This window comes from Pteropus medius, unplaced genomic scaffold, assembly GCF_902729225.1.
Source record: "Pteropus medius unplaced genomic scaffold, Ma_sr-lr_union100, whole genome shotgun sequence".
In the NCBI taxonomy this organism is placed as follows: domain Eukaryota; kingdom Metazoa; phylum Chordata; class Mammalia; order Chiroptera; family Pteropodidae; genus Pteropus; species Pteropus medius.
The window spans coordinates 3096630-3119355 of NW_024355206.1; the positions used below are offsets into that span (position 1 = coordinate 3096630).

Consider the following 22726-nt stretch of genomic DNA (forward strand, 5'->3'; position numbering starts at 1 on the left):
ATTAAAAAAAAATAAACAAGCACACGGAAGTACAGAAGGCCACTAATCACAGTCCAGGTCTTGGAGGGTCCCCTTCCAACTATTATCCTCTGTGTGTCTTAGTCCATTGGGCAGCTATGACAAAATACAGACTGGGGAGCTTATAAACAACAAACATTTATTTTTCACAGGTCTAGGGGCTGGGAAGTCCAAGATCATGGCACCACTTCCTGTTCAACTGTCTTCTGTGTCCTCACAGGGTGGAAGGGAACGAGCTCTCTGGGGGCTGTTTCGTAGAGGCACAGCTCCACCCTCAAGACCTCACCGCCTCCCAAAGGCTACGCCTCCTGGTCCATCACACTGGGGGTTGGGATTTCAACATACAGATTTTCAGAGAATATGGACATTCAGACCATAGCACTATGATGTATAAGCATGTACATATTATATCTACATATAACATACATATTATATCTGTTTACTTATCCATTTTACCCACTAAACTGTGAGTTCTTTGAAGGGAATGTATCTTATTATCTCGTTGCCTTGGCCCAAGACCTGGCATAGTCACTCCACAGAGGTTTCTGATAAAAGTTATTGAAAAAAGGAATGAAAACTGAAACTGTCTTGGCATTGACAGAAATATGGATGTGGGACAACATGGCTCGTATTTTCTTATTGTGGGTACCAAAGGACAGAGTGGCGCACAGAACATACCTGGAGAACGAGGAAACATCTTCACGATGGCATCTCCTCATGTTTTAGAAATCGAGCCCCTGAACGGGATACCAGACAGTCCTGTCCGTAGCTCGGAGTTCCTTCTCTGTTTTCCACTCTCAGACCTGAGCCACCCTTCTCTCCCCCCAAACAGCAGGAACTTCCAGCTCCCCATCTTCCTCAGTTCTAAGACGTGCATTTTCTCACATTCTAAGATTTCTGAAATTGAGGCACATCTTGCAATCATTGCCAAGGGAAACCTGGCACGAGGAGAGGTGACGTGGGGACGTCCACATGCTGCCTGGAGGAGAGGGTGTCTTCACCCGTGAGCTCTGACGCACTGGTTGCACTGGGAGCACAATGCATGGCTGAGTTTTAATTAAGATCTAGAAGCATATTTGTCACTTAAAATTTGTCATTAGAAAGTTTAACTCTGATGTAGTAGCAAAATTTATTTTGTATATGGAAGATTTCTACAGAAAGGCTGTCGAAACTGCCAAGACTCTTTGGCGATCTGTATTGGGAAACCCTCACTCTCAAGGAATAGAAACCGTGCCTTGAAGTGGCTTGAACAACATGGTCATTTGTCATCTCAGCTAACAGAGCGATAGGAGGGAAGAGGGCTCCAGGGCAGGTTGAGTCAGTGGCAAAGTGACAAAGGACCTGGCCTTTCCATTTCTCCTCTCTGCTATCACCTTCAGATAGAAAACGTTCGGAAAGGGAATAAAGCACTTAATTATCTGTGCAGCTGCAGATGAAAATAATAAGAAAAACAGGGTTTGGTTTGGGAGGCCACTTGGCATTATCTAACCATATTTAAAACAGATACCCTTCCTCCCGGCAGGTCATGGTTCCAAGTGATAAATGTATTCTACAGATATATCCACACATGTACACGAGACATTCTGTATAAGGACATTTATTGCGATACTGTTTGCAGTAGCAAAAAAAAAAAAGAAAAAGAAAAAAGAAAAAAAGAAACCACCTAAAAGTCTTTCATTAGGGAACTAGTTAAATCAATTATAGCACATCTACATTATGAGGCACTTAACTATGTGGCCATTAAAAAGAGCAAGGAGCATTTATGCTGGTGATACAAACAGATCTCTAAGATGTAGTAAGTGAAAAGGCCAGGTGAGTGTAACATCCCACAGCTGTGTGAACACAGTGGAGAGTGCACACACACGGGCCGGCACGTGCACAGATTGTAAATGGCGCCCTGGTTGTTTTTGTGAAGGGGAACCGGGAGGCACCCTTTCGCAGTGTTTGAATTTTTTAATTACCTGTGTGCATTTCTTAGATTTACGGAATGTCCACATTTTCCAAAACAGGGTTTGGAATGGTCTATATAGTATAGACTTTATAAAGTGAAGAAGGGTCACCATTGTCGCCTCCCCACACTGGAGATGCCAGCATTCAAAAAGATGGAAAGGTGAATGCACAGGTAGAAGTCAAGAAGATGCAAGTGGAAATGTGCTGTGGGCCGGGAGGTGGCGCTAGAGAGCACAGGCCGGCATCCGGCCTGTGAAGACGCGGGGTACCGGGTACTCAAAAGCGACGCTGATGTTTTTTAGATAAACACACGAGAGTTTTACACCTGATTGCTGTTCCTTCAGAGTAGCCTACTGAGAAGTTGGATGCTCAGGCATCTCTGAGCTCAGGACTTAAAAATGTGCCTGGAACTCCTGCTTGGACTTTCAGGGTATCTGTCGACAGAGAATGGATCTGAGTTTTGGAAACAGTCAAATGTCAATTGGCCACAGTTTGGTTAACGAAGTGAAAGATCAAGTTAGGCAATTAGAACCTTTTAGAAAAGAACGATACAGGATCAAAGCAGGCTGCTGCTCCGATTCTTCTTAAAAATAGGCTCGGCCCCAATTTTTGAGCCCCAAAAGGATGCTCAAAAGATGACGTGTGCCTTGGCAGCATCGTCTGGAATGGGGCTCGGGCTGCCCAGGGGGCTACTTTGAAGACGTCAACGCTCTCTTGGAAGTGTGGGTTCTGCTTACTTGCGGGCAACGCTGGGTGTGGCGCCGGACGGGTGGCCGCGGCACGGAGCGCTCAGCTCTTCTTGCGCAGCTGGCTGTACTGCGCTCGGCCCAGAATGGGCTCCATGACGCTGGGCCGGAAGAAACTGTCGCTGACCCTGCGCGCTGGCTTCTCGCGGGGCGAGGCCGGGAAGGCCGGGCGCGGCGCGGCGGGCGGGTCCCCTCGGTCCTCCAGGCTCAGGCCTCGCGTGCTGCGCAGGCTGCCTCGGTGCTGTGCGGGTCGTGGTGTCGGCTCAGGGCCAGCGGGCAGCACCCCAGACCCCCTGCGCTCCGCCTCCTGGCGCACGACCTCCTCGATGTCCCGGAACTCGCTCTCAGGCTCCATTAGTGACAGCCTGGGGAGCTGAGGACCCAACCGCCGCGTCAGCGCCTGGTTTGGCCCACACCTTGCGCCTCCCACCCACTGCCTCTTCTGGGTTCCCCATGATCCGGCACCCTGGGAGGGGCCATTAGGAGGGCATAGGCTGGGTGATGGGACAGGGCCTCTGGCGCAGCAGGATGGGGTGCCTGGGGCCGACAGATGAGGTCCTGCCTGCTCTATCTCCATGATCTAGACCCCCTCACCCAGGTTTCTGGATCCTTCTGTCTCCCTCAGCGGGAGGCCAGTGGCCTTCCTGACCCTTCCTTAGGTGCGAGTTGTGGGCTAAGCACGACCGATTCACTGCAAGGGTCAGAGTATCCCAGCCTGGTCCTGTTTTGGGCCCAAAGTGGACAGGCTGGCACACCTCCTGGTGGGAGGGACCCACTGACCAACTCCCCCACCCACCCCGCCCGGCTCTGAGGGAGCCTCCTGCCCTGACCAGCCCTCCTAGAGCCTGCAGTTGGCAACTTGCTCCAGGAAGGGGTCCAGGGTCTCCCAAAAGGCTAGTATTGGTGACCCTTGGGTTTTTCCTGTAGGTGACAGAATTGAGATGGGGACAGCTGCTGTCTCCTGGAACATAGGCCACCCCCCAGGACCCATGGCAGCCTTCCTCCAACCCCTTCCCAGGGAACAGCACACAAACCTCCCAGGTCCTTGCAGGTGGGAACTGAGGGGTGAGGGCTGAGCTACTGGGGACTCCTAGAATGATGGGGACAAGGGATGTGGGGAGAGGTCTCAGGCTAGGGCAACAGGTCTCTATGTTCCTAGGGCTGGGAAGGGACCCAGTCAAGGCCATGGTATGTCAAAAGGTTTCCTGGACACTGAGGAGCAGAGCAGAATCACCGAGGAGATGGGAAGGCCCCGAGGGGCAGGGACTCACCGGCACGTAGTGTACCACTGTGTCCACCACGTTGTCTGTCACGCCCTTCAGGGCGTCTGACAGGGACATGGCCCTCCCCTTGGTCGAGCTGGTGTGAGGCGCAACACGGGCTGGTGTGAGGCGCAGCACTCTCCCTGCTGTGCCCAGCACGGCTGCAGGTGCCCACGTCACAGCCGACACGGTGCTCTGGAGGGCTTTCTGCAGAGAGTGTGCCACACTGCCCAGGAGGCCCTGGGGGCTGGGCAGGGCTGCCACCTGGGGACCAGAGCAAAGTCAGAGCCTCCTGCTGTCACTCCCCTGAGCCTTCCCCTCCCCCGCATCCCCAGAGGGAAAGAACGGGGACACCTGCCTCTGCCGCTAGCTGTGTGGCCTTGGGGAGGCCACGTCCCCTCTCTGAACCTGTTTCTTCATCTGCAACAAGGGGATGACAGTCTCCACCCTGATTACCTTAGGGGCTGTCGTGAGGGTCAGCTGAGGGAGGGGCATAGTCGTGCTCACTCAGCTGGTGGGGTGTCTGGGTGTGAGGTGAACAGGGCTGCACCCGGGTGCCATGTCCCTGGGCCCTGGTTTCACCCTGTGGCTCTGTGCATCAACCCTCCGTGGCCTGCGGGACCGTGAGGCCGCCTCACCTCACTCAGCTGCTTCTCCTCGGTCTCTGACTCATCCTCCTGCTCGGCCTCCTCCCCCTCTGTGTCCGTCTGCTCGTCGTGGTCCTCGTCCTGGGAGGCGGCGAGGTTGTGCAGCCAGGGCACCCGCACCTCGCTCTGCCGTCGGGACACCACCTGCATGGCCGCTGACGCACCCCACTGGGCCAGGCTGCTCTGAGGGGCGAAGGTGGCAGCCTCTGGCTTCACAGTCCCCACGGCCAGGCCCTTGCCCGCACGGTGCGGGCAGGAGGTGAGCAGGGCCCGGCCCAGCAGACTGTGCTTAAAAAGCTTTTCCTTGAGTGGGAACGGGCACACGCTGAAGTGCACACAGCTTCCGTACAGCTCTGTGAACTGCTACAAGGGCACACCTGTGTAGCCAGCACAGGTCCCGACAGAGGCCATTTCCAACTCCCCGGAAAACCCGTTGTGCCCCAGGCCCAGTCGGGAGCCCCCAAGGCTGACCGCCTTCTGACCTCCACCGCCATGCACTGGATCTGCCTATTTCTGAACTTCATAAAAGGGGCTCAGACACAGTGTATTCTTTCATGAAAAGCTTCTGTTCAACATCATGGTGTGAGAGTTACCCGTGTCACTGCATGTGCGAGCGGCCCCTTCTTTTCCATTTCTGTGTGATATTCCAATGTAGGAATATGCACGTCTACCTACTCGACTGCTGACAGACGTCTGAGTTGTTCTCAGCTCTTGTACGGATAAAGCTGACAGGAGCATCTGACCTGTCTTTGGGAGACACAAGGTCTGGTTTCTGTTGGGTGGAATCGCCGGGAAGCAGAGCACGTGTGTGTTTCACTTTAGGAGGCAGTCCTGGCAGATCTTTAAAGAGTGGAAAAATCAAGTGGGCCAAAGTGTTCCATAGGAGAAAAGCAGCAGGCCCCCCCACTGGTAGATGGCCCCCTAGTACAGCGGACAGAGGGGAACTACTACTCCCGGGTCCCTATTGCAGCCACGGAAGCTGGCACATAGTACGTGCTCGGCAAACATTTGCTTGAAGGAATGAGCCATGCTTGACGATGCTTTTAAAAGTATCGCCCAAACGATGGCTGTAAAGTAGTTATCTCGTTTGCTGACTTTTGTGCTTTAATATTGTTTTCATTTCCTTTTTAGCCTAAATTTCTTACTAAAATTCGTTATGGAAAAAAAAACCCAGCTCTCTCTGCTAAAAATACACAGAGGGATGGGGGTGGGAGGAGTCAGCCCTACCTGGGTCTAGAAAAGGCAGCTTTACCTTGGGTACAGCGGGAGGTCAATTAGAAGCCCCCAGAAGGGACAGTCAGGGAAGGCCCAGCTGGGGTCCTCTCCCCAACAGAATGGGTTTGTGCCTTGCTTACTTACAGGGGACACTCCCTGGTGCCTAGACAGCAGACGGGGGCCTCTGTTCCTCACTGGTGGGAGGACCCATAGCAAGAGGCCCACTTATGGGAAGAAGGGGCGAGGCCCGGTGGGAGAATGGGAGAGACAGAAACAGGTGGTAGGACAGGGCCGCCCTTGCAGGGCAGGCCTGCCGTCCGCCCGAGGCCCGGCCTCTCCCTCCCCTGCAGACTGGAGGACGAGCCCTCTGCCCCGCTTAGGCCTCCCGTCCTTAGACCTGAAGTCCCAGCCCAGGCTGGAAGAGAGGGCATTCTCAGGGTGGGGTGGAGTCGGGTGGGAGACAGAGGGACTTAGGGGCGGGCAGACACTCACCAGGGGTGCCACACCGGGGATCCACATGGCCAGGGCGTGGCCCTGCTTCAACACCCCGACTGTGGTCTGGAAGGTGTGTTGAGAGACAGTGTTGGCCAGGGCCCCAACCCTGCTCACGAGGCTCGGCTTGGCCTTGGGAGGCTTCTGGGTCCGTGGGCGTCCTGGAGCAGGGCCTGGGCAGGAGTTTGGGGGAGCAGATCAGAGGAGCCGGGGAATGCAGGGTTGTGTCCAGGGTTGTAAGCAGTTGTCCTAGCTCCGTGGGCTCACTGTGATCTGGGCAACTCGCAGTCCATACTTACTAATGGGGAGAGGGGCATAGCAAGACCGGGTCCATCTGAAAACCCCCCTGGGCCTTCCCTGCTCCAGAGCAGTGGCTGGATGAGCCCTTGCCGATTTTACTTATTTCCAGGCTGCACGGGGGCCAACTCACTCCCCGGGGTGGGTCTGCCAGCCCCCGAACTGTAGATACCTGACGACTCCTTGGCTGGAGGGAGGAGGAACTCGACCACCTTCTCCACACCACCCAGCGCCAAGTCGGCCCCTCCAGAGGCCAGCCGGCCGGCTCGGGTGTTGGCGGCATAGTCGGCGGTGTCTTTGGCCGCCCCCCAGGCGAGCTCACAGCCGGCCAGAGCGGCCCCCAGGACCTTGTCCGAAGTGCTGGCGATGGGCGCACTGATGCTGTTCCTGGCACTGCGCAGGCGGCTGGAGATGGTGTCCTTCAGCTCAGAGGCAATCTGGGGGAGCGAGGAGGAGGGTCGCCCAGGGCACTGGCACCAATATTTGGGCACCTGGATTACGCTGGGCCTGCAATGCAAAGAGCTCCAACCCTTCCTGTGCCAAGCGCCCCGGTCACCTGGCTTCTTCACACCGTTTCTGCCTGGTGAGTTCCTAACTATCCTGTGATGGTGCCCCCAGGGCCAACTGCTTGATGACACCTGTCCTGATACCCTCATGCACACAAGGTGTCGCCTCTTCCAAACTCCTCCACTGCCTCCTCCGTCCTGCCCTCCTTATGCTGCTCACAGGCCCATCTGCATCGATAGTGATTTACAGACGTGGCTGACCTTCCTACACGTTCTGCACTGAAGGAGTCTCTCTCTCCCACTCACCTGGGACCTCCTTTGTAATGAAGATCTTGCCCTTCGCCTGGAAAAGGGGGCGGTGAAGACCACAGGCCTGGGAGCCAAACAGACTCGCTCTCATGTGGCCTCCACTTAAGGTCACTAGTTTTCTCACCTGTGAAGTGGGGCCAACCACCCTGTCCCAGAGGGTTGATAAGATTAAATGAGACAGCTCTAGAAATCACTCATGGCCCCTGGCACAGCGCAGGGCACAGTAAATGTTTGTGGATGAACTGGTAGTTGGTCAGTGAGGGGGACCTGCTCCAAACTCCTGTGTGAATTTGCCTCAGGCTTGTGCCTGCTGCCCCTGCCTTCACTTGGCTCCACAGACAGGAAGCAGCACACTGTGTGACCTTGGGGTCAGTCGGCTGCCACCAGCCTCAGACGACACTTGCCACAGAAATGGAAAACTCGCAGTCATGGCATCATCAGCTTGCACCCTCTCCTCCCCCGAGGCAGTGACGACAAACTGTGGGGCACGTCGGAGAAGAGGGACTGGCTCACCTTTTCAGGAGGGTACTGGAGGGCTGGGATCTTTTCCTCCAGGTGGTCCAGGCCCCGGCAGGCCAGGTCGTTGGCAGCTATGACTGGAAGCAAAGGGACGTGCTGGAGTGAGCCCTGCCCCCACGTGTCAGCCTAGCACTGGCCTCTGTGCCAAGGCAGGTGCCTGGGAGCCCTCGAACCCCCCAGTCCCGCTGTCTCCAGAACATCTGGGAACCGGAAGCCCTCCGCCACCTTCAGCCCCTGTCTGCTGTGAGGCCAGGCCGGATTCTTCCAACTGTGTGGGAACTCTGGAGCAGGCAGACCCGCACCCAGCCCAGAGCCGGTATCTGCAGCGTGTGGCTCTGGGTGGGTCACAACCTCTCTGAACCCACTTTTCTCATTTGTCAAAGGTGGGTGAATGGTGCCTGCCTTGCACGGCTGCTGTGAGGAAAAGTGGTGGAAACGATGTGAAACAGCAGTAAATACTGGGCTCTCCCTGCCCCCTCCCCTCTCTGGGTGAGCATGAGGGGACAAACTCCCAGCCACAGCCCGTCCAGGCCCAACCATCCACGGCTCTTCCTTTTAACGTCTAGGAGTGAGGTGGTCAACAGTGGGAAGAGGGTCACGGGGGAGCAGGGCAAGTGGCAGAGGAGGCAAACGTTCCCAAGAGACACTGCCCAGGGCCACCAAGGACCAGGCTCTTTTCTATGTTCCTTCTCCAGATATCTTATGCTTCTCCACAAACTTTAGTAGACCGGCCAGGGGACTTGGCCGTCCTCTGACTGGGTAAAAACTCTTTGGAGAGCGTGCAGGCAGGGAGGCTGCTGGCCCAGGGCCGGGGTCTTTTTTAAATGCAGGTGGCGGTTGTGTGGAATCCCTGCTTACCCATAATCCCCTAGTCAGGCTGCTGGGAGGCCCAGACTTCCCGGTGCTGCCGGGATTCTCAGCCCTGTCAAGAGCTATGCCTTGGAAACCGTTTTCAAATGGGGGCAGAATGGTTTGCACGGCGGGGGCGCCGTTCTGGCAAGGCTGCATGGACAGTTGTCCTCCACCTCCAGGACCCTGACTGGTGGCTCTCTGCTGTCCCCCCGTCACGAGTAGGTGCCGTCAGCTGCTGGACCCAGAGGGCTTCCCCTGGCTTTCCACCGACCCACGCCTGCCAGGCCACCCCTAGCACCCGCTGCCCCTGTGCCAGACTCTGCTGATTCCAGCTGCTGCTTCTGCTGCTGGCTTTGGAGCTAAAGTGGGGGTCTGGTCTGCCACCGGCCCCACTCCCAACGCCCAAATAGCCAGACATGTAAGCAGACAGACCAGCAAGCCATCAGATGGTCAGACAGACAGACAGGTGGACACAGACTGGCAGGCAGGCTGTGAGCACTAGGGACAAGCTGGCGGCCTCCGAGTGCCGTGAGGACTCACACTGCGTGGACAGCCTGCGGACCACGGGCTCCATGCCCCAGGCTGCCAGGCTGCTGGCGCCCTGCACGCCCTTCTCGTAGGCATTGCACACCGAGGCAACCAGGGGGTGGGACTCCTTGGTGCTGGTGTAGGTCTTCTGGAAGCACTCGCAGGTACCGCTCACCACCGGCAGCTGCAGGACCCGCTGCAGCACGTTCTCCTGCTCCTGGCACAGAGAGGAGAAAGGCGTCAGGCTGGCCCACGGCCCTCTCCTGCTTCGGGGTCACAGAGCCCATTGGTGAGGCCAGCCTGGGTCCAAGTGACCTGGGAGGAACCCTGGACGCCCCACCAGAAAAACAAGAGTCAGCCTACCAGACTCTGCCGGTCACAGTGCAGGCCTCGGGGAGCTACTGAGGTGACCGCCACCCTCCAGGGGCCCTCCAGCCCACCCCACTTACACCTACCGATAGGGAGAGATGTGTCTGCAAACCTGCCTGGAGTTTTTGCCCAGCTTGGTTTGGTAGCTTTATCTAAGCATTCGCCTGGTCTTTCTGGGACACTGGCTCCCCGCTTCTGCGTGCTGGGCCCACTGCCTGAAGCGCTCCCCTTCTCTCCCTTACCCCTTACATCCAGAGAAATGCTACCCCCTCAAGACATGGCTAGAGCATCACTTCTGTGAAGGTTCCGGACTCTCCTCCCTCCCATCAGGAGCCACTGCTTCCTTCTCTGGGCTGTCTCCACATTCGCCACACGAGGCTGTGTACCTGCCTCTCCCCCAGTAGACTCCCACCCCAGTGCCGACCTAAAGCCTGCACAGCAATGCTAGTCACATACACGAGGCATGATCGGGGCTGCACCTAGCGGAAGGCATAACTTCAGATCTCAGGCCTCCGGGGACCTCTGCAGCCTTGGATCTGCATGTCTCTTTCGATGGAGCTCATGCCTCCTAGAGCGGCCTGTGCCGTGTGGGACAGTGTCGCTGAGCTGAAGTCCGCCTCTGCCCTCTGGAATAACACTGAGCCAATCTACTTCATCATCCCCAGGCTGGTCCTTTACATATTTGAAGGTGGATGTCTCCCTTTAGCTGTCCCTTCTCCACGCTAAATAGTTCCAGTCCCTAACGTAGCTCCCGGACGGCTCGCCCTGGTCTGGTGATCCCTTCCTCCAAACACGCGGGTTCGGCATTGCCCTTCTTACAGATACAGCACTCAGACTCGAAGACAGCGTTCCAGGTGTACGTGGGGCACCGCAAACCATCAGTCCTCACTACTGGGGTGCTGTGCTCCTATTACTGCATTTTAAGTTTGGTGGCAGTCACATACTTAAACTTTAGGTCATCTGGGAATCTCAATGAAAAGACACTGGCCTCTGAGTCAAAGAATGTGGATTCTCGTCTTCCACAGGGAACATTTACTCAGTGCCACTGCGCTCCAGGCAACGACTGGGGTGCTTTGGTGACACGACCTCATTTAAGCCTAACAGCGACCCTCTGAGGTCAGCATTACCACCACCACTTTACCGAGGAGAAGACAAAAACTCAGAGATGTGACATGACTTACCCAAGATCACACAGCTAGTAAGCGGCAGAGCTGGGATCCTGACTCAGGCCTGAAATGGCTTATCTGGGATTTGTTCCAAAATGACCCGAGGTGGGGGAATAGATGATGGATGATGGTGAGGGTGAGGCAGGATGGGCCATGGAGTCATAGTTGTTGGAGTGAGTGAAGGGTATTATATTCTGTCTACTCTTATGAATGTTAAGGATTCTCCATGTGAAAAGTAGGAAGAGAAAAGTCACCAGGTCCGACACAAATGCTTGAGCTCTCTACAGCTCTGAGTCTGCCACCACTACATGGCTCTGCTTGGGAGGCGAGGACCTAGCCCCTTCTGTTGGCAGGAGGCTGAGCTAGACGCCCCATCAAGGAGATGAGTACGGACAGCAGACAGCAGGCTACAGTACTTCGGCTTTTTGTCTTGCAGGTGAGTTTGAAATTTGAAGCAGAAAAAGATTACGACTGTACAAAGAAAATATTTTCTTTAATATTTTGGACAGAATCTTCAGGTGTTGTTTTAGGCAAAACCAAAGGGGAAGAGAGGTCCTGGGAAGGGAATCGATCACCACCCATTAGGATGGCTTAACTGTGCACTTGACCATGACACGTGTTCAGTGATTCGATACAAAGCTTAACATGGTGATTCCTAATGCAAAGGTCAGCTAAAGCCTAACTTGGGACAAGATGGGTACTGTAGGGGTTCACGATTTTTAAGTTTCACTATCTGAACTGTGCCTAAATTAGAGAGGGCTTGCCAGGAAGCATCGGGTACACGTAAACATGTCAAACCATTCCAAATCACAGTAAAAACCAGCTAGACACACAACACGGGACACCCTGCCCCTCCAACTCTTTCCACATTCAGCAGCAGAGGCTGTGCACTGTGTGACTGCAAGAGGTGCCACTCGCAGGGACTAAGACACGAGCGATGCCCTGGAGTTACAGACGCAGCGGCTCAGTGCCAGACGGACGAAGCGCGGACTCTGCGCCGGGGTCAGCACGCGGTGGTTCCCCTCTCCCGTTCCCGTGCAGCCAGTATTTCTGCCCTTTTTCTACAAGGTGCCCACTTTTTAATAGGTGCCTCCCACCCCCACCCCACCTCCGATCCTCTAACAGCCCCCTGCAAAAGGTAGTAAGGGCAAGAATAACTAAGACGTAATGGTCCATGAACTTGAGTATCACCTGGGCATACGTCGTTCTAAGTCCCCTGATGCCACCCCTGGTCCTCCCTCTCCCATCAGCTGTCCACCCCCACCTAAGCACAAGTTACTTACAGGGAGGTCTCCGTCCAGCAAGGCTGGGCCCTTGTTGACCGCCATCGGAGCTCTTCAAGCTGCAAAGCAGAGGCCCCCAGGTCCATCAGAAAGCCCTCAGCTTGAGAGCCACAGGGTCAGTCCTCTACCTCTCCATGGCCACCAATGGGGCCCAGGCTGCCTGGGAACTCAGGTTCCCTGAGCAGAAGGCATTAGGTTGGAGGGTGAATCACAGACAAGCGGCCACTTCTTGGAGGCCCATAGGGAGGTGCCCCACAGCTTGATGTTTCTGACAAGGGTTCAGGGTCAGAAATGAAAAACGAAGGTAGCTTTAAGACAGAAGAGATTTTAGATGAAGTTGAGGGCTTCTCTAATGAGGGGCCGAAAGAGACTAAAACAGGTTTCAGGTTTAGCCTCCTTTTAAATAAAAGCATTCTGCATTAACTCCTCTCTCTTTAAGCAAACTTCTCTGCCAGTCCTTCCTTCTATGCTCAACCTGGTGAAAAAGTAGTTACTCTTAAGACCAGCTATTTCGGCTGCATTCTGGACAAGCTGGTGGCCCCAGACTATCTACTCTACGTTCCTGGCCATTCGCGTTGCAGGCCCCGTCATCCTCGGTAAAATTCCCAGGAGACCCTGACCCTTGACTTCTTTTAACTCTCAGAAACCAACCAGGTAAGGCTGATGTCCGGGACCCCCACACTCACTGCAGCCGATGCCGCCTCAGTGCCACAGAGCCCAGGCTGCAGTCTCCGCCGGCGGAAAGAACCCCCGTTGCTCTGAGGAGTCTTGGGCAATGCTACTGACCTCCCAGCTAGAGGAGGGCAGAGGAAGAGAAAGCTGGGTCATCGGCTGTCAGGGCTATTTGACCAACGGTCCCCTGGGTACATCCTAACCCTGTAAGATGTAGCCAACTAGGAGGCAGATCACAGAGCTAAAGACGCAGGCTCAGAGGAGTTATTATTCCAGAGCCATAAAAAATCAATTCTGTAACGTGTTTCTGGCTCCCCCAGTTCTCAAAAAACTGCTTTCCGGAAAGACGATGTTGGAAAGTATGTCATTAAACTCGTAAGCTCTGAGGTCCTATAATCTTTGGCACCTTTTCCAAAGAGGCTCCTATGAGACTGTTTTCAACCCATCTCCCATCCTTCTTATTTACTATCAGGAGTGAATTTTGGAACAGAAGGATTTAAATCCACACAGGAACAGCGTTCCCCTGAATGCATCACTCTTAGTGAAGAGAAACTGTTCTCAGTGAGGATAACCAGAGCTGGGTTGACTGCCTGACAGCCTAGCCTTTCAGGGAGCAATTTCAACCTCTGGAGATTCCTAGATTGCAAGAGAGTTTAATGAACTCCACCTGGTCTAAGATGCAGCCGGTTCTGTCAAGTCTGGAAGAGCGACAGTGCTGCCCGAGCCCCTGTCACTGGTCACCAACCAAGAACTATTGCCCACGTCCCCTTCTTTAAGTGAGTCGGGTAGGGACCCGAGTTCTAGTCCCTCTTCAAATGGTGGGAAACCGTGGTGTAAGCCAATGTTCAAGGGCCTTTCAAGAAAAATGGACAGCAGGAGCACGGAGCTGGTCTCCCTCGGTGCCGGAAGAACAGCATCTGTTGCTAAGCTGTATGCCGTGGGCAGCAGGAGAAAGAGCCGGGGTGGGGAGAGCCGGCGCTTTCTGACAGGCCCTTGGTGACCGATTCTGTGATACAACTAGGGAGGGAATGCGAAGTCAGGAAAGGGAGGGAGTCTGGCAGGGAGCCTCCAAAAGAAGACCTGATGCATTTAACAGTTATTGATCCAACTGGACTTTCAAACTATCAGACAGTGACGGAGAGGAGGCATCTAAGTGGCCTCTGCCCTCAGGTCCAATGTTCAGGACAAATTATCCACAAGGCTGTGTATGGAGAGCAACGTGGGCCAAAGGGCACTTCTGAGCCTTTGGGGAAGTGGCCGTAGGCCAGAGGGCCCTGTGCCTGAAAGCTCTGCTGACAAAGCTGGTCCTTTGTCCGCCTGGGAGTCCAGAATGCGGGTGAGAAGTGAACACGGTGAAAGGGCCGAGGAGAGTCCCTTGGGAAGAGTCCATTTTCCAGGCTTGAAGGACAGTCACCTTCTCTCCTTACCCATCCCTATCTGTGTCCCCCGCCCCCAACGCATAAGCACAGGGACCCTGTCATCTCGTGCACAGTAAATCCCGTAACTACGCATGGCACTCAAACATTCCTTGTTGAATAAGTGAGTTCTCAGGCGACAAGGTTCAGTTGCAAATGTGCTGGCCGATACATCTACTAGAAATAGCTGTGATTTTTCGACTCCCTCATGAATGTGGAGGCTCGGAGGCTGCGAGGGTTAGTTGAGGAGAAGGATGCACAGGGAGGGAGTTACCAGGGCACCATGAAGGGTTTCAAATTCTAGAAGAGGCGGCATTCCCCAGCTTCCCCACCACTCACCCTAACTTGCAGAGGACAAAAGTACCAAGATGGATGCCACCGTAACGGGCTTCCACAGATTCAAGGCTGACTTCTCCAGGCGGAAGCCAAAACTCCAGTGACAGGGCTGAACAGAGGCCACTCTCCTGGGTGGCAGTCTGGATGAGATCATCTCAGCGGCCTTTCGACCCAGACGTTCTACGTCTAAATCCTCTTCATCTCCTCCTCAGCTTGGATCTTCCAGGCCGGAGCTCATTTTACCAGCTCCCTCTACCAACTGCGTAGACGGATTTAAGATCGTCTCTGGATCACCTTCCTTTTAACTCTTCTCCATTCCCAGAACACAGCCACAGATACATGAGTCAACTTTGTCTAGAAATTTAATCAGACATAAATAATCTATTACAGTAGCAGACTGGACAAAGTAAAAGTAGTTACTTAAACCTTTATTTGCCCTGACCTAGCGGCTTTCATTTCTCTTAAAATTCCTAAAATATTCTTTCCCAAATCCCGTATCTTGACTGACCATGTTAAAAATAGCCAGGGACCCGAGTCTTCTTTTTAACAAGCGCAATCACACCCATGGGAAATTTATTTAGTGCACATTTTTCTCATTTCCACCCTGATAAAAAGAGATGCCTTTACCGGCAGGACATCAGCCTCCTCTTTACCGCACTTCCCTCGAAGTAGAGATCTGTAATTCCAAATGAGAACCCAGCACCCAAGATGAGAAGCAGGACTATGAGCAAATGGCTTTGACTCGACATTCGAATGCCTTCGCTAGCCCCTACTGCTCTTTCCATATACCCTGCACATACGAAGTCTGACTTATCGTAGAATATTGCAACCCTCCTACATTCAGAGCATTTGCGAAACTTCTAATTGCATAAATTTTGATAAATATTAATGTAGAAATGCCCAAACTGTCACATGGATTTATATGAAACAATCTAGCTGTTAAGTCTAGATATAATTTCAATTTTTGTAGAATAAAACGTAAACCACTGACCAACGAAGATTCTCAAAAGGTTTTTCGTGTAGGATTCTGGAGAATCTCACACTTCAAATCCACCAGGAAGGCAGTGGAATCTAATGGAAAGAACATTGGATTGAGAATCAGAGACATGAGGTTCTGGCCTGTTTTTTAAACCTCAGTTCCCTCGTCCGTCGGAGGCTACCTACGGGTACCCACTGTGACCTTCCACACTGCTGTTACCTCGAGTTCTTTCTAATTGCTTTGGGTTTTTACTTACTCACTGCACTATCTATAGACACGATTTATGCCATGGAGGTGCCTGATGTGTTCCTGATTTCACTTCTGGACAGAGGAAGGACAGGACTGCAGTGATGTAAGGGTGAGCAATTTAAGAGGCTAGAAACCCAGCTGCCCTCTGCCCTGGCACTGGCATCTACGGAAGAAGGGGGCATGGCAACTGATCAGAGGAACCAGAGCAAAGAGAGGGCAGCAGACCTGCTGTGGTCAGGTTAGGGCCTTTTCCAATTTTTATTCATTCAAAAAACACTAAGCTCCTTCTATGCATAAGAGATGCTCAAAAATGTCAGACGAAGGGAAAATACTCAGAAATTCAGAAGTCATGCCGACGCTCTAAAAAACATATCTAAACCTTCATGCGCTCTCCTCCATTCTTTGCCTGACCTCTGCTCACATCACAGGCCACTAAACGTTCTCGTGAACAAGTTTTTCAGCACAGCGTGACATGATCTGTCCCTAATGCAAATGTCTGTTCCACCAAGAGATACGAGTCTTCGGCCTAAAACCACTTCAGTTGGTCTTCAGCTTCATGTGAGGACATGCCACAGTGATGATGCCTGCTATAGAGGACACAAGTCCTCCAAGTCCAATGACTCCAGGATTGGACTTATAGATCCCCAACTGGTCCAAAGAGTTCAGGATATCACACAAGTTCTTCACCGTGTCCAGGAGCAAGGGAGGATGCTTCCTCAGAGAGCGGAATAGGAGGAGAAAGGACTGGAGCCATTCCCTTTCCTCCTCGGCCACGCTGTACCCCAGAGGATCCTGGGATAATGACTTTTCCCTCTTCGCCCTGTCGTGTGCAACCTGTTCCATCTGCAGGGAGAATTCGTACAGATCCCTGACCAGGCTCAGCAGAACAGAATAGTAATAGTGGCGTGCGGCCCACATTCGCCATTTCTCTTGGTTAATGCCGGAGGTGAGCCCTACGCTCCTCACCCAGAGGACGGTGTCACAGATGAAGTAAACCACACGGTTCAGGTTGGCGAACGTCAGGCATACGCGGGGCACCAGGTCCGTGGCATGAGTGCTCTGCTGAGTGGCCTGTACAGCATGTACCACGTTGCCTAGTCTGAACCCTGCAAGAAGAACCCATAACAGTCAATGGTTATATAACTAATGTGTAACAGGAAGAAGGGTTCCTGTATCAGGGTGAGGCCAGCACTGGTATTTTATCAACAGACTGTCATTTGAGGCTCTGTCTTGCTCAGGAGGGAAGAAGGACTTCACGGCATGTTAAGGACACCTAAAATGAACCTGGAAGGCACGAAAGACAGTGGCTCTTAAGATTTATTGCCTGCATTGCAGTGAATACTGGAATTAACAGTGTCTTACAACATACTTCAGGCAAGATCAATCGTGAGTGTAGATTGTCACATGTGAATATTACCGGCAACGCTTCTTTAGAAGGAAGATGCTATGATAACATGAACTCCACATGCAACTCCAAATTCTTTTGGAGAGTCTGAGCCTTACATTTTATTTACTTTCTAGACAAAAGATTGCTTTTTAAAAAACACCATTACCGATTTGCCATTTCTCTGATCCAAACCCCCTGTGGCTCCCTACCAAGTAAAGATGGTAGGATTTAGTGGACAGGACAACTAATACTATTGTCATATGTGACTCCTGCCTGAATTAAATCAACCACTGAAAAGTGTGTCCTTATCTGAGCATGTAAATCAATTAATCGGATATGTACCAATCAAATATTTACTGATTGGCTACTCAGAATGAGTTGTAGTCCTAAACATTATGAAAGACACAAATAAGTGCGTTCCTTTCCTTAAAGGACTATATCTTAGACTCAGCAAAAGCTCAGAAGTATTTATCCTCGAAAACTTATAATCTCAGAAGAATGGTTGGTATTATTTTATCAAAAATAACAAAACGGAATATGTAATGAATACTCCTGGGTTCTAATTCTGGCTCTTGTACAAACTGACCTCGGGTTAAGTCCTTTCTGGACTTCAGAGACCAGTAACCTCTAAAGGACCTTTGAGCTCCAACGTTGTAAAGAATCTGAGAAATGCTAATCTTGGCTTTCGAAGCCAACCAGAAAAGCTCACCCTAGCCCTCCCGTCGCACTTGACAACTTAAGCCTTCCTTCTGTCAGCCTGGTCTTCTCACTGATCCTCCAGCACAACTGGTTTCCTCCCAACACTTCGGAGCCTTCACTAGAGGAAACCACCCTTCAAGAACGCTCTCCTCTCACCTCAAGTTCCTCCTCCTTCAAAACACCTTTCTTTTCCTCTACCAACATATATGTCACTTAATCTCATATCGTCACTCACACGATGTGATCTGAGTTCTCCCATAAAGCTCAGGACTATGCCTCTGTGAAGCAGGTGCTCACAAATAACTGCTCAACATCTGATTTCTGCATCCCGTTCCAACGCCTCTGCTCACCTGCTCTAGCAACACCTGGTTCTCCTCAAGCAACTAGGAGCTGGGCACACAACTGGTATCGGACATATGGGATTTCCCAGTATGCTTTATTATTCAGATGAATTCAATGGATACAAAACACCGACTTCGCTTTTTGCCTTTAACATGAAACCAAGCCTCAAATAGTCTAGGAAAACATATCTGTCCATCTCCTCTAGCAATCCTACAACAGAAGAAGTAGAAAAGGCAGAGGGTCCAAGACAGAGCTATTCTGTTCTTCTAGAGAACACGAAGGGCTGCCAGGAGCCCATGTCAGGGACTGCGAAAACATTTTGTGATTCTAAGAGCTAAAGGTGAACTAACACAGTGTATGCCCCGTAAGTTATGATTAAACAGAAAGATATGGTGTAGCACCAAATGTGAACATAGGAGGGTGTGTGTGAATGCAGCAAAACAGTCACTTTTTTTGGCCTGTCGTTCCATGAGGCCAGACTTACTGGTAGACTTCATCGACAAACCTGACTCGCTAGAAATTCATGAACTAGAAAGTATTTTGCGAATTACAGAATCTGAGGATCTAAACCAGGAGCCACTGTCCCCCAGGAGACAGGGTACTTACATTTACGGCCAGTGCTCACACTGGACTCCAGTTCCTTGAGCTTCATTACCACCTTCTCTTTGCCAGCTTTAGGCTCTAATAAATATCTAAGCAACATGCATGTGTACTGAGTGGCTCTGAAATGGAAAAAAAAAAAAATGAGTAATTTATAAACCAAATAAAACCTGATTCATAAAGTAAGGGAAGGAGAAAAACGTCTTGCCAAAGGCAAGGTTTCCAAGACAATTTCTCATGTAGGCGGCTCTTACAAGAGCAAAATTCTGCAACAGTCGCTCCACAGGGCCAAGGGTGGAACACGTGACAGAAATGCAACACAAAGATAATGAAAGAGAACTCGGCGATAATGCAGAGATCAGCCCCTCAGAAGGCCTTCTGCTGGCACAGAGAAGCAGAGTCAATGTGGTAAACGGCACAAAAATCTCTCTCATGCTAAGTCTGCAAAGATCTTTATCTTCTCCGGTGCAGAATGAGTTTTCAGATTTCTAAAATGAACTTTTTACCATACAGCTAATCAAATACTTATGTGACAGGAGACACACTCAAATCAGAATCAAATAAAAAGTCTACAGTTTGAACATTGCTTACTTTTTAAAATAAAAAATACATACTAATACATAAATAAGGTAATTGTCTTTCAAAAATAATTAGTATTTTATATAAAATGCAGACTTTTATGTTTAATAATAGTCAATATTCAATAGAGTGATTACTGTCATGACTATAAATAACAATTCCTTACTAACGGAAAACAGAACATGTAAAACGTTTATATCCCATAACTAAACATTTAAATGCACTTGGCAGTCTACTTATTAAAGCAGGTGCCTGTTTTCTACTGTCCTATAACTGCATTTGAATTCCTTTTATGCTATAAATATTACTTTTGTGAGGAAGAAATTTTCCTCTATCCTCAATGTTCTTTCTGTTGGTCTAATAATTAAATCTACGAGACACAGAGTAGTAAGAGAAAATGACCAAGGTTAATTACATATTTATGTATGAGAATCCTACATGCATGAGACAGTCAGAGACTCCACATAAATGACACATTCAGAGACAGATGGGAAATTGCGGTACATACAATGTTGTAGCTAAGGATGAGATAAGGCTCGTTGGGGCTTCAGGGGGGAGGAAGGTCGTCTGCAGATGTTCAGTAATTAGAAGTTTGCCCCGCCCTATAGAAAGGTCATAAAAAGTTATTTCTGGTGATAACGCCTATTATGGGCAAGGCTCCTAATTTAGATTCTTCTAGGTATTTAAGGCGGGGCAGGGGAGGGGGGAGAGTCTCTCTTGAACCTGCAGGGTCTTTAGTGCAAAATAATCCACATATCACAGAGGCACATCTTAGTATGACTCATTCCTAACCTCTACACTCTCAATTAAAATATAGCACATTTTCCAAAGTGGTGACCTTGTTATTAGGGATGAAGTAAAAAAAGAAACAATCACCTCCTGCCCCTACCCCACAACAAGTATGTTTGCCGGCTAGAGGGCTCAAGCTGGTCAAGTCGAAGAATTGCCCTTCCTCAGCTTCAGTCTAATAATAGGAATATGTCCAAAACCAAGGCGTTCTTTCAGTTGTCACAGAAGTCACAGAAGGTATATATCACCAAGGCTACTGGGAAACGAATACCAGAGACTTCAGATCTTGCAGAATAAGTATATCCTTAACAACAATTTTATTAACCAACCTCATTAATAAACCTTGCAGGGTACATTCTGAGTCCACTGGAATTGTAGGCTTCCACTTTAATGAAGCTTGTATACAATGCAATCATTAAATTTTTTTGCAAATAAATCTGAAAAGTACTTTGGCTTGGTGGTTAAAGAGGTGGGCACTGGAGTCAACTGTGAAAATTTAAATCTCTCAGCTCAGCTACTTGCTACGTATTAACTTTCTGCTTCGGTTTCTCCGTCTGTGGAATGGGGATGGTTTAAATGATCTATCTCATAGAGTTGTGATAAGGGTTAAACAAGTTGAGTTGTGATCCACTGAAAGCAATATCTTGCACAAAGTCGCTCTCCAAAGTCTCATTACTGGGGCTGTTCTTACAGGTGTCTGTATTGCCACGTGTACACCCAGATGAGGAGGAAAAGCTGTCAAATGAAGCTGCAACTCTAACTATTCTTTTTATTATTATTATTGAGCAAGACCAAACCTCTAAAAGAAACATCATGAACTTATCAATATGAAAGCCACAATCTCTTTAACGTTTTCGGTAGCACAGCGTGTACCTCAGAGGTGCTGTTAGCTCGTTCTGAGGCTCTCTCCATACTGCATTTTGTTTTCCAGTTCACAACTCTTCCACGTGCGGTAAGCATCTCACTCAAGTAAAAGGCCATCAATGGGATATAAAGAAGGTTACTGAAGTTTCTGTCTCTCCACAAGAAACCACAAACCAAGAGAGTGGTTCCCTAGCCACAAATGCCAACCCAAAGTTCCTTTTAGAAACAAAGTCCTCGGAAGCACGTTGAGCAGCTTGGGCGAGGAGGGCTCGTCCCCCGCTCTAACCCTGGCGGCGGGCTCGGGACGCGCACGGTCTCTTGGCCCAGAGCCCACGGAATTCGCGGTGAGAGGCTCGAATCGAACTCCCTCCGGGGGCCGGCAGCCTCCTTCTGGCTTTCGTCCACTGGCTACGCCCCTCTCCCCGGGGTGCGGAGAAAAAGGACCCGCGTGCGGGTCGGGGAAGGGGCGGAGGCCGCTGCACCAGACTAACCTGAAGAGCCGGTCCCGGCCCTGGGTCTGGTTGGTGAAGCGGATGAAGGCGTCCATGGCGCCCAGCTCAAGGCCAAGCGTCGCACTGGGATCGGTCGTGAGTCCTCAGGGTGCAGCGCCGACTTCCCGCGGCCGGGTGAGCCTCGAGACGCCGGAGGGGCTGGGTCTCCCTGTCCCGTGGGGCCGGCGCATTTTCCCAAGAGCGACTCGCAGGCTTCCGGTCTGGGCCGGAAGTTGTGGTTACTAAGGCGACGCCAAACAGCTGTCCCAGGTGAGTGAAACCTCTGCTTCTGCTCCGCGGAGCATCGGTTCCCTACGTGCTCTCCGCATCCAGGGTCTCCTGCAGGGAGTTCGAGGGCGCCCGTCTCACCAAATCAGGTGTTTCCGGGACGCCCCACGCCTCCCTGCAGCTCCCGGGTTCCCAAGAACCCCAGGTGGAATCCCGAATGGAGATTTCCCCTGAGCTTTTGCTGGGGACTACCAGGGCTAACCAGTTCCCAGCTCTGTGCCTCTGTCTCCCTCTAGCAACACCAGCTCCAAGTCTGGGGCAGGACACGGTTAGAGCAGAGATAAGCCAATTCTTGGAGTGTATTTCTAGCACGAGAGCCCGGAAAAGTTCGAGAATTTTCTGTTAGGAGTATTGCACACTAAATGAAGATCACCACTTGAGGGAAATCCTTAAAAGGGCCAACATGAACAAAGTGGAGGCAAAAATAGTCTACGGTGAAATTGCATCACTGAACCTTCCTTCTGTGGGGCTCGAAGACATGGAACCTCATCTATTCCATAGCAGTGATTTAAAAAAAATTTTTTTTAATGTAACCCATGTTCCACATTAAATAACTACTTAAAAACTTTTGAAAGCCTTTTTATGATTTGTAGTTTTGAGTTTTACAAAGTACAGATAACTTGTTCTTTTCTTATAGACTCAAACTTTATGTACGCAGACAATGAAGATAATAAATTGTAAACAGTTTTTAAAATATTTAAGTATTTTGATTTTGTAGATTTTTTTCCTTGTAGTCAATTTTTTTTCAAGTCTCATACATTTCTGTAGGTCCTTGAAAAACCTCAAGTTCTAGGCACTGCGCCTGCAGAACTCCTGGGTGGCAACAGTGAATATACAGAGGAACAAGTTAGACAGCAGTTTTTGGAAGTGTTTAAAC

The 22726-nt window shown here is 51.1% G+C and overlaps 3 protein-coding genes across 10 annotated transcripts in view; 1 reads left to right on the plus strand and 2 right to left on the minus strand.

The window, feature by feature from the left end:
• Positions 1–1477: 1477 nt before the first annotated feature.
• Positions 1478–16916, minus strand: PLIN1 (perilipin 1). 3 transcript variants are annotated; one of them, XM_039858506.1, is made up of 10 exons: positions 16777–16916; positions 14586–14936; positions 12160–12218; positions 9354–9558; positions 7956–8038; positions 6800–7064; positions 6331–6503; positions 4615–4806; positions 3986–4240; positions 1478–3087 (listed from the first exon to the last, which is right to left on the minus strand). In XM_039858506.1, the coding sequence occupies exons 3-10, from the start codon at positions 12202–12204 to the stop codon at positions 2758–2760; spliced, it is 1548 nt and encodes a 515-aa protein (XP_039714440.1). In that variant the 5' UTR covers positions 12205–12218; positions 14586–14936; positions 16777–16916; the 3' UTR covers positions 1478–2757. The 3 variants fall into 3 exon arrangements, with proteins under 3 accessions (XP_039714440.1, XP_039714439.1, XP_039714438.1); XM_039858505.1 differs by having other exon boundaries at positions 13499–14936; XM_039858504.1 differs by having other exon boundaries at positions 12160–14936.
• On the minus strand, positions 14995–21701 carry PEX11A (peroxisomal biogenesis factor 11 alpha). 5 transcript variants are annotated; one of them, XM_039858510.1, is made up of 4 exons: positions 21562–21693; positions 19926–20019; positions 18845–18960; positions 14995–16916 (listed from the first exon to the last, which is right to left on the minus strand). In XM_039858510.1, exons 3-4 carry the CDS (start codon positions 18939–18941, stop codon positions 16348–16350), a joined length of 666 nt encoding a protein of 221 aa, XP_039714444.1. In that variant the 5' UTR covers positions 18942–18960; positions 19926–20019; positions 21562–21693; the 3' UTR covers positions 14995–16347. The 5 variants fall into 5 exon arrangements, with proteins under 5 accessions (XP_039714444.1, XP_039714443.1, XP_039714445.1 ...); XM_039858509.1 differs by lacking the exon at positions 21562–21693 and adding an exon at positions 21080–21185; XM_039858511.1 differs by lacking the exon at positions 21562–21693 and adding an exon at positions 20294–20317.
• WDR93 (WD repeat domain 93) overlaps positions 21698–22726 on the plus strand; it is a 29321-nt gene continuing 28292 nt past the window's right edge. For both annotated transcript variants that reach the window (XM_039858502.1, XM_039858503.1), the window contains exon 1: positions 21698–21831. The gene's annotated coding sequence lies outside the window, so the exon portion shown is untranslated. The remainder of the gene's footprint in view (positions 21832–22726) is intronic.